General features: G+C 36.3%; 1 protein-coding gene across 1 annotated transcript; it reads right to left on the bottom strand.

Annotated features, from left to right (window-relative positions):
- Positions 1–234: 234 nt before the first annotated feature.
- Positions 235–10,841, bottom strand: LOC309871321 (sulfotransferase 1C4-like). The gene is made up of 7 exons (XM_082744224.1): positions 10,432–10,841; positions 7,614–7,739; positions 6,561–6,658; positions 5,929–6,055; positions 5,624–5,718; positions 2,652–2,832; positions 235–1,711 (listed from the first exon to the last, which is right to left on the bottom strand). The coding sequence occupies exons 1-7, from the start codon at positions 10,598–10,600 to the stop codon at positions 1,596–1,598; spliced, it is 912 nt and encodes a 303-aa protein (XP_082600350.1). The 5' UTR covers positions 10,601–10,841; the 3' UTR covers positions 235–1,595.
- Between the last annotated feature and the right edge of the window lie 460 nt (positions 10,842–11,301).

The following is an 11,301-nucleotide window of genomic DNA, read 5'->3' as shown; positions in this document are numbered from 1 at the left end:
CACATTTAGCTAGTAGCTAGTATATTGGACAATAGCTATAAATGATAGCTATTATAGGGACTACTTAAAATATAAAAAGTTAGCTTTTTAGAATTTCCTTGACTGATATATTCTTTCAGTTACTTATTTTTGTGCTTGTCATATTTTGTTTGGTGTGCAATGAAATATACAACAATGTTTCTATCTTGGAGAAAAAAACAAATGAAAATTTTAATAAACATACAAGAGACCATATACACATACAAGATATATAATTACTTTAATCTTAATCACAAAATAATTATACCAAGTGTAGAGGACTTCAGAAATCACGTTTGTGTTGTAATGAGCACTAGGTGTTATACACAGCTAATGAATCGTTGAGCACTACATCAAAAACTAATGATATACTATATGCTGGCTAACTGAACACAATAAAAAAAAGGAAAGCAAATGCTCCCTTCAGCTCTCAGTATTTTCAGGATGAATGAACCACTTACACTAGTCATTGAAGCATATTCCACGTTTTGGACAGGTAGATAGAAAAGAAAGGAAATTTCAGATGAAATTTGGTGAAAAAAAAAAAAACCTAGTAGAATAGGAACTGGCAAGATGTGATCAAAGCTCAGTGAGTAGGCTTATTTGCTGAAGTATGGAGGTGGTTTAGAAGGTGAAATTAAGCTAGGAAAGTGGTTTGGAAGATGATATCCACCATATCATATCAACATTGTTGCCTTTGAATTGACAGCTAAAAAGTAAGGGATTTATCTTCAGGCAGTAAAAATTAAGAATTACTGATATATTTAGAGCCAAAGAGAAATATAATCAAAATCTTGTTTTAAGAAAGTAACCCTGGTAGATGTGGAAGAAACAGAGATATGAGTTAGAAAGCTTATACTATTATGGACAAGAGGTAAAAGTTTTCTGAACTAGAAGGGTAGCCATAAAAATGACACTTCAAGCAGGTAAAACTGACAGATATTGCTGTGGATGCATTGGAAGGAGGTCAGTCAAGATATGACTCCAAGACTCAATCATAGCATTGGCTGGAGTGAGAAAGAGACTTAAGTATAAAGGGTATGATAAGAGATAGGGATAGATGTATTATAGTAAGAATACTGAGGTGAATTGTAATGTTTCATGGAGAAACAGAGTCACTTGATGGTTACTTGACTACCAAGAAATTTCTAGGGGAAATAGTCACTATCTATATATTTTTATGATGCATTGAAAAATTAGTCTGAACCAACACTTTGAAAACATTAGGTTTTTTTTTTTTTAATATCAGGAATGAAGCACTTTTAGTACATCAAAAAACACATGATCTATAGCAAACTCAAATATAATGATAATCAACAATGATGCCATGATTGTAACTAGTAATTCCAGTTACTAGTTTGTAACTCCAGATTGTAACTAGTAACTCCAACTCTCTGCCTTGTCTCCAATCTCTGCTAGCTTTATCCCTAATTTTTTTAGAGTGAACAAAAGCAGACACAATAAACAGCTAGTCTGAGAACTTGAATCCAGTATCATGTGGTCTGGGTAATAAGGTTTTATTGACTATTACCAATAAGTTGGTAATAGACTAAAAAAATTTTTGGTTCTTTTCTTTTTTACGAGAACTGGAAGTGGAAAGTTATATTGGTATCAGCCATTTTCTTCTCGTAGTCTTCATTAAATCTCTCATTCTGAGCAACAGTAAAGTGATTCTTCCAGTCTCCCACTGTCCCTGAAATTGTCATGTGGGAGAGAGTCAGTTTACATTTCTCAACTCTCCTGTTTCTGTGTGAATTGTTTTACTCTACCCTTCAAGGAGTGCAATATTGGACAAAACATTTCTGATACTAACCTATCAATTTCATTCTGAAGGGAAGAAGAATTTTTTATCTGATTTGTGGGAGAGGGAGAGCCCATTATCTACTGATGGACATTAATGGGGGAAATAAAACTACCACAATTAAAACAGCAAGCCTGTGGGGATTTCTTGTCTTTTTCTCCTGCCCTCTTTGGACATCAAAGTGTGGTAGGTGCTTATGCCTGTAGTTTCCATTTATAGGCCCACTGAGAGGGTCTTGTATGTGGGAGAATTCAAGATAGAGTTTTGAGGAAGAAAACCAAAAAAGTAGACTCCCCAAATTCTCCAATTGCAATCCTTGTTACCTTTCCACAGATTTTTTTCTTCCCCATTAGTAATACCATCATCTGTTATCCTGGGTATAATTGTTTATTTTGTTTGTGGCTATAATATAACATTCATGAGGGAAGAAATTTCTGTTTTTTTTTTTTTTTTTTTTTTTTTTTTGCTGCTCTGAGCATTACCTAGAACAGTGTCTGACACATATTAGCCCCTCAATAAGTATTTTTGAATGAATAAATCTGATAGCATAGAGCCCTTATAAACCCATTATAAAATGGATTCTTTGCCCCAACTGACTTAATTCAGTGTTTTCACCTTATCAGCCAGATCTCTGGAGAGAAAGGGAGGATAAGGAATTGGATGTACACACCACACCTCACTCTCCAATTGTTTTCATTTCATTCCTGGTTTTCTACTTCTTTTTTCACAATCATTTACTATAGATCTTATTTTTCTTAGCCACAGAAAACTCCCTCAAATCTGTGAAAGATTGGACAATTCTTTAGGATTATGACCAAAAAAAAAAAAATACCTTTTCTCATGAATGGAGAAACAGAGTGGTTCATAATTGTAGTAGGAATTGATGAATAGTTTGCCATTGGATTCTGCTTCATAACATCAAATGAAGTGTGAAGGACAATTTTATCTAGAACTTCATCATCTAGGTTTTTCCCAATAAATTCTGCCAACTTCTGAATTTCATGCTTTGGATTCTATGATGAGAGTCAAAAGAAAAGTGAAGATTTTATATAAGAGAATTGGTTTAAAATATTGAAATGATTTAATAACAGTAATCGGCAACATGTCATGAGTTAAAATTTAAACAAAAATCTTAGGGGTACCTGGGTGACTCAGTCAGTTAAGCAGCTAACTTTTGATTTTGGCTCAGGTCATGGTCTCAGGGTTGTGAGATTGAGTCCCATGTTGAGCTCCATGCTTAGTGTGGAGTCTGTTTGAGATTTTTTCCTTCACCCTCTGCCCATCCCCCTTTCTCTCATGCAATCTCTCTCTCTCAAATAAATAAATAAAATCTGAAAAAAAAAATCTCTCACAAGTACTCAATTTAACATGAGGACCTACACTGTTCTCTTTTTTATTAACTGGAATTACTAAGCTTTTCTCTCTCTAACATGTAAACAAAAACTGAGTGGTATTAGTGAAACATTTACTATAAAATAACATGCCGTGCATGGAGAATGCTTCACTAAGAGTTATGCCCAAGTGTCCTATGCAAGTCAGTTATGGGAGGAGTCTTGGTCTGTTAGATGTTTTACAGGGAGAGTCCATAGACCCATGATAAGAAGAAAGACATTGTAGAAGCATAGGGTCAGACAATTTAAGGAGGCTCTCTCCTGTTTCTGACATGGATAGAAATATCACAGACCATCTCAGTCATGGCAATAGGTGGTAGGAAAAGAATGACAGCTGACTATTTTGCACCCATGAGGTAGTCAAGAGGCACCAATGGCTAGTAAGTCTACTACCCAGCATATCCAGGTGTTTACGCATTCCTGAGAGGAGCTCAATTCCAATGTTTCCTCATCAGAGGGACACACCACCCTGGGAAGCTGTGGCTATGGGAAGTCCCTAACTCTGGAAGGAGTGTTAGGGGAGTGCACGTGAAAGGTTTAGGCTGACAGCTGTGTCTTCTGCTTTAAAAGCTTGGATGTCAAAAGTAGTACTTAATTTATTTGGCCTCACATAGACTAGGAATCAGCAAGAGTGGTGAGAATATTGTGCTTTGAGTGACTAGGCACATTCTGGGCACATTCCAGAACATGATGACAGAAATACTTAAAAGGGCTCTAGGGACTCTGAGGTTAGAACTACCAGTTCAATAAAATTTCTTCCTGGAATTCATAATACATCAGGATGCACCTTGTTAAAAGACTGTCATTCCTGGTGACATAGCCTTACTTTCACACTGCTATGATACATATGATAGACAAGTATCACCTACATGGAGTTTTCTTATTCTGAGTTTAATAGCACCCTTCCTTCTGTGGCTTCCCCAGTTTGTCATATCTACCCATGAAAGGGAAACTCTCCCCTTCTAGCATACAACTCCCTGCCATAATATTTCTTAACTGAGTATCTAAATTTAGAATTCTATGAGTAGATAACTCTCAGCACTAAAATAGGGATATGTCCAACATTTTCTGTTTGAAAAAACCGTAGAGTGGAATCTAAGCAACAACTAAAATCATAGATATGGAGAAGAGATTGACGTTGCCAGAAGTGGGGAGTGGGGGGTGGGCAAAATAGGTGAAGGTGGTCAAAAGGTACAAACTTCCAGTTATGAAATAGGTATATCCTTGGGATGTAATGTACAGCATGGTGACTATGGTCAATAATACTGTATTGTATATTTGACAGATGCTAAGAAAATAGATCTTAAAAATTCTCATCACAAGAAAAAAATTTCGTAACTGTGTGTTGGTGATAGATGTCAGCTGGACTTGTGGTGCTCATGTCATAATAAATACAGTTACTAAATCATGTTGTACCTGTAACTAATACAGTGTTAAATGTCTGTTATATCTCAACTAAAAAAATAGAAAAATTATTGTTTTACTCTTTTGATATTCTGTAGAAACAACTCGATGAGGCCCAACAGTGACTGAACTTAGGAGTTGTGTGTCTAAACTAATGTGCCCACAAATCCCCTGGGCATCTTATAAAGTGCACATTCTGACTTAAGAGACCTGATGTAGTCTCTTAGAGCCCCATGCAGCTAATCTGTGAAGCATCTTTTGAGTACCAAGACTTCCAGTGATAAATTGAAGAACAAAGACTATAATTTTTGTAGATCTTTGTATTTAGTTAAGTCACAGATAGTATTTAGCATATTATCATTTATACCATAATGATAGTATATTAGTATATATACTATATAGTATCATGATACTATATCATTATATAGTAGCTCCCATGAACATCATCTTATTTAGCCCTCATTGTAGATCTTGGAAGAATATATGTTACTATCTAGTTTTTGCAATTAGGGAATCTAAGTAAGTCTCTATGATGTTAAGTGTCCTCAGCAAGAATACTTGCCAGTAGGTGGTAAAGCCAGAACTTGAATTCAAGAATTTTGAATCTAAATCATTAGTATTTTCCATTACACTCTAATTTCTTAAATCATTTCTTGAGATTATGATGTTTCTCACATACTAATGAAAAAACCCAAAATGTACTAGAAAATGTTTTTCTTTCTAAACAGAATTTTAGAATAGACATGAAAGGGGAAAAAAGGTACCACTCATATTTTGCCTATCTGGAAAAGGTGTACCATATGGGATATGCTCTGGGGAGCACCAGGAATTGGAGATGAAACTATGTGATACACAAACTCATGATATGCCATGTGTGCTTTGAGGAATGGATAGCAGCAGCCAATGAAATGCAGTATTATCTATTTCTTGTTTCAATCTGTGAGTCCCCAGTGTGGTGTACACATTATGACCTAAATGTCTTATGGTCCATTAAAGCATTGCCCCTCACCTTCTTCAGGTCCTCATAGAAGAGGTAGAGAATGCGATGTTGGTCTTTGGCTTTCCACCATCCTTTCACATGGTCATGCCAAGAACCCCAGCACACTGCAAAGAGGGATGAAAAATGGTAATGAATCACAGAAGCCCAACAAACAAATATTCCACTGAAAAGAGAGTTCCTAAAGAGAGGGAGAATATACTGATGATTTCTTCACAGTAAAGCAAGCAGAGCCCTGGCTGGTCTAAGGAAATGATTCTTTCCTTTTAGAGTGAGGATTTTGAGAAAAGGAAGAAACAAAAGCTGAATTCTCTTACCCTTCCCAGCCAGAAAACTCTCAAAATACTCTTCCCAGGTTCCTGGAGCAGGAAGGGCTTTATTCATTCTTTGGAAATGGTAATAAGATACCATATTGTCCTTTGGATTTCTTGCTACATAGATGATCTAGGAATGGCAAGGGGAGGGAAAAAAGCAAAAGTAGGATTAGACTTATATGTAGTTATTGCCCACACAAATTATGTTCAACTGGCTACATTCCATACAGATGAGATTTTCTGATGTGGTGTTCTTGTGATCATGGTCTTTGCAGGACTTGGGAAGGAATCAGATCAATTTGCATATTGATTATTGTGAAGAGATAGACTCTCTTCTTTAATAAGTGAAGTGGTTTTTAAAAAAAGATTTTTTATTCATTTGTTTCTGAGAGAAAGAGAGAAAGAGAGGTGAGGGGCAGAGGGAAAGGAAGAGAATCTTAAGCAGACTCCACACTGAGCATGGAGCTCCCAATGTGGAGCTTGATCTAAATGCCCTGAGATCATAACCTGAGCTGAAACCAAGAGTCAGATGCTTTGCTGACTGAGACACCCAGGTGCTCCAACAAGTAAAGTGATTTAAAAGGAAACTGAAGACCACTCTAAGGAGTAAACTGTGAATTCCTTTTTCTTTTTACCTTACAGTTTTTTTCTATGAAGGATGGTGGCAGCAGCTGGATGGGAAGATGTGTTTTCAGGGTCCGTGGTGAGGGCATTTCATTAGCTCGGTCCAAACCTGTAAAATTGATTTTTGATCACTTTCCACCATTTGTATTTGCTTCAAAATCTTGCTGCTTCAATTGTTCCTATTTTAGGAACAATTGAACAATTCAAGTCACCTGTGCAATCACTATAACTGTAAGTTTGATCTGAGAGAATATTTCTAGCCTATGAATGATTTTTTAAGATCTGGAACAGTTTTTAACCATAACAAACAAGAAACTAGGTAAATAAGAATGTAAAAATTTATACTCTTCTACCATGAAATTATCTCACTTGGGCTCACCCTTATGGAATAAAATTAATTTCTTTTTTTAAAAAAGATTTTATTTATTTATTTGACAGAGAGAAATCACAAGTAGGCAGAGAGGCACACAGAGAGAGAGAGGGAAGCAGGCTCCCCGCTGAGCAGACAGCCTGATGCGGGACCCTGAGATCATGACCTGAGCCGAAGGCGGAGGCTTAATCCACTGAGCTACCCAGGCACCCAAGGAATAAAATTAATTTCTAATGGAGAATAAAAACTTAACTTACTTTTGTAATAGCAGTAACTCCATTAGAAAATGTCTGGAGTACAAAAATGGCCAGACATAGTTAAAAAAAAAAATGCAAAGTCACAGAATTCATTAGTAATTGTTTGAATGCCTAGAATTTAATTTTTTTCTAGTTTTTCAAGGTGGTTGTATTAATTCTTATGTATTTTCTATTAAACTTTTCAGCTTGAATGCCCAGAATTTTGAGAGGGCTATGTGGTAGTAAAAATCCTAGGTGCTCATAACCTCACATCCCCCTTCGAGGGTATGTGCTAAGGTGAGTGCTGTTAAGTGTGTAAACCTGGCAATTCACAGACCTTTACTCCTGGGGATAAAAATATATGTTTATAAAAAATTAAAAAAAAAATAAAATTAAATTAAAAAAAAATCTTAGGTGTTTATTTAGGCCTTAGTCAAGTGTGGCTATTCGAAACTTACCAGATCCTACGGATGGGAGTATCCATTCGATGAAAGGAATTCGTATATGAGTAGGTGCTCGTTGACTTTTCTCAATATCGCCTTCATTTTGTATTAAGTCCACTATCTCCTGAGTCCATGTTGTTCCTTATTCCATTTTTAAAGATGAAGATGCATAGACATTTAGTGTATTACATTTCTTAAAATATGATTATACTTGTCAGAACACCTCTCTGAATTTTAAAGCTAGGTTTATACTGAAATTTAGAAAACATCATTTTTTATTTATGTCTTGTGTTATCACAATGTGAATTTTTATACAAAGGCTGCAATTTGGAGTGGATATTATATTGGTAAATAGTTCACTTTCTTGCCTGTCATAACCATTAATTTGGATTGTTACCCAATTGATGTAGCTGCATTGTTCTAAGAAAGACAGAATGAAAGGTCTTTCTCACTTGATTATAATCTCCTGGAGAGTAATCACTATGTGGTTTCCAGACTGTTTAAGACTGTTTCCCAAGTACCACATAGGAGGTATTTAATATGTGTTGATTGCATGAACAAATGAATGATTAGTACTTGGGCTTGATATTAATCATTAGTACTTAGATTCCATTTTCAACTTTTTCTCAATTTTTCCATTATCTCAGGGACTAGAAGGTTAAAAAGTGTATTCCCTAGACTTCTTTACTGCGAAGATTTTGAATACTATTTAGATACTGCTAATGAAATGCATTGGAAAGTGGAAGAGTGGTGAGGTCATTCTTCTCGAGGTAGTGACACTAATGGTAGCTCCAACAGGTAGACGTTTTGCATAGGCCGTACCATATTTTGCTGCCTAGTTCTTGAACCGGAGAAGCTACTGGAAGACGGGCCTCTTTCTCCAGCCTCAGTTTCTGTGTGCTGCCTGATTCTAGACTAATATAGTTCCTACCAACTGAATCTTCATACTTTGATGAAGAACTGTTGTACTAGGTATTTTGACAAATCTATGTGGGAAGAGAGTTGACAATTTTAGTATGGTTCTCTGAATCCTGGATCTGGGCTTACCTTCCTGCAGTCTATGACACCAGCCCTCATTACAGTTTCCTTTTCTCATACAGTCAGTTCAGTGCTTTTAGGTCTACAGGGAGGGCGTAAGTCAGGGAACAATGAAAAAATTACTTTTTATATCCTAGACGAGTTAGGTCTCTAAGAATTTCTGGCACCAACTCTTTCATAGCAGGGTAAAGGACTAATATTTCTTTAGCTATCTAATCAAAGAGAGAGCTGTTTACACTGATTTGATGCATTCACTGAATTTACAGCTATTTAGAGTTAGCTGACTTTGGGGCAGGCTGACATGTTGCTAGAAGTTTGGAGATGAGTGGAATGACTTCTCAATTCATCCTCTAGAAGTCAGTGATTTTAGAATATATTTTTCTCTTGGCTCATTCCCAGAGTATTTAATTATTCTTTTAAAAATTTAGGTATAAACCACATTTTTCATCTATGCTTATTTCTTCTTCCCATTAATAAATATAACCTTTATTAATGGGTAAGGTTTCAGTGATGACTAAAGGTTACATTAGCTGGCAAGAAGTTTTTTTTTTTTTTTTTTGAGTGTGTTGTTTGGATCATTCAAGTCCTATTAATTCTAACCCATGAAAACTTTAAACAAACCAAGTCTTACTGCTCACATTTGGCAGGTGGAGAAAAGATTAATTTTTAAATATTATACTTAAATGATGTAATCATGTACTGAAGTGATGACAAAGTAGAATTGTGGACAAAATTAAAACTGTGAGATGTGATTCTCACCAGTGACGACTTTTACATTCACATTAGGAAAGTTTAATCCTGAGCAGGCTCCTGATGAGTAAGATTAGAAAATTAAGAACAATATGAAAGTGATGGATAAATGAGAGTCTAAAGCTGCCTTCTGCTGGCAGAGTCTTATCAGGATCATTAGAGATAAAGACTCAAAAGAGGTTTGAACATACAATCTAGGAAAATGTTTAGGTTTAGATTTTTTGGCGTGTGTGCACAAGTATATGTTTCAATATGAACATCTCTGTGTGTGTGTATGCAGAGTTATTGACAGGGAGCTTGGTTTTGCAAAGACCAAATGTATAGGCAATCTGGCTGTGAATTGAATAGTATGTTTTTAGAATACATGCAGATATGCACAAATATCTGCAGAGAACTATTTTTCCCTGGTCATCCTAAAATTTTTCTGATACAGTGGCTGGACTTAAGAAGTCTAACTTCTGTAGCAACTTTTGTTAAACTGATTACTGAAACAAGGAAATAGGTTCAAAACATACCACAAAGGAAGATAGAAATCAAAAGAGTAATTCTTAGACCTTGAATTGGGAGATTTTGAGGGCTTCTGGAGGCTGCTGAGGTGAAATCAGCATTGTAGGAGCAAAGCGCCCCTAATTCTTCACCTTTTGGGGAAATCCCCTTTGCAGCTTACACACAGACAAAGCAGCAGGGTTTTTTTGCTTGTTTTTTTTTTTTTTTTTTTTTTTTTTTAACAGGATCTGCTCTAAGAGCCCGCATTGGGAGCAAACAAATCAACTATCTAGTCCGTTACTTCTTGGCTGTTTAAGTCACTCATGGGAAGGTAAAAAAAAATATGTACATTGTAAGAAGAGTTAAATTCTTAAAATTTTATTCATTATTTTAGTATTTTTTTCTGTAGTTTCAGTTTCCACAAGTGTTTTGACTTAGCCATATCACTCTGTCCGGTAAACAATTTTCCAACCCAGATCAGTTTCTTTATTTCACTACTAATATTTTCCCCACTCATCTTCCTAATTCTCTTCTTCACCACCCCCCTCCTTCCACCTACCTGCCTTAGGATAGGTGGCAATAAGCAGATCATCGGACTTGGCTTGGAAGTTCCAGATCTGGTCCCACGAGTCACAGGTAGGTGTGGGTTGCAGAATCCCCTTGACATAGTCGACAGTTAAGCGTTCTGTTCCATCAAATGTATCATTCTTTGTTTTGTTTAAGGCCATTAGTGTCAGAAATGAGAGTCCTGCTCCAGAAAAAATGTTACTGCTCAATCAGCACAAAGCTGAAGTCTATTTATTGAACAGACAATGCAAAGCAGACTGCAAGTTCTTCCTGTACAGCCTGGGGATGGCTAGCCCTCAAAGGGGAAAGCAGCTACAGGTTTGCGGGCCCAAGTTCCAGGAAGCTCCGAACTACTGTTTAGGCCTTTGTACTGAGGCGTTTTCTTAATAAGCTCCAGTGCTCCTCCCAGCCAGGCTATGACGTAATACCAGAGGCCCTCCCAAATCCTGGCTGCGGGGTCATGTTCATGTTCAGTCCTGCTCTTCTGTGTCAGTTTAACAGGAGTTAGTGCTGTGTTGTTTATGTTTTTCATCTTTGTGTTCGTAAAATAATTCACAGATATTCATTGTTTCTTCTGTTAATTTTAAGCTAATTAAAAAGTTACAGAGAATTTGCTCATGGAATCAGACTGCAATATAGAATAACTTCCCTGAAATGCTGAAGGGAAATTTGTCGGCTTTTGGCAAGAAGGTCTTTGATTTGAATCTCTTCGGACAAATATCTGGAAGGGTCAGTGTTGTTATTTTTAAGAGTAAAATAAAATATTCTCTATTACAGAAGGTTGTGTTCCTTTTGTAGGCTGTACAGTGTCTGTATCAAAACAGGCATGTCTCATTTAAAGCAAAAGAGTTGAAGACAACTC

The sequence above is a fragment of the Mustela nivalis genome, assembly GCF_964662115.1.
Source record: "Mustela nivalis genome assembly, chromosome: 8".
Taxonomy (NCBI): domain Eukaryota; kingdom Metazoa; phylum Chordata; class Mammalia; order Carnivora; family Mustelidae; genus Mustela; species Mustela nivalis.
Note: the sequence above shows the minus strand (reverse complement) of the source record. Positions and strands in the feature narration are given on the sequence as shown.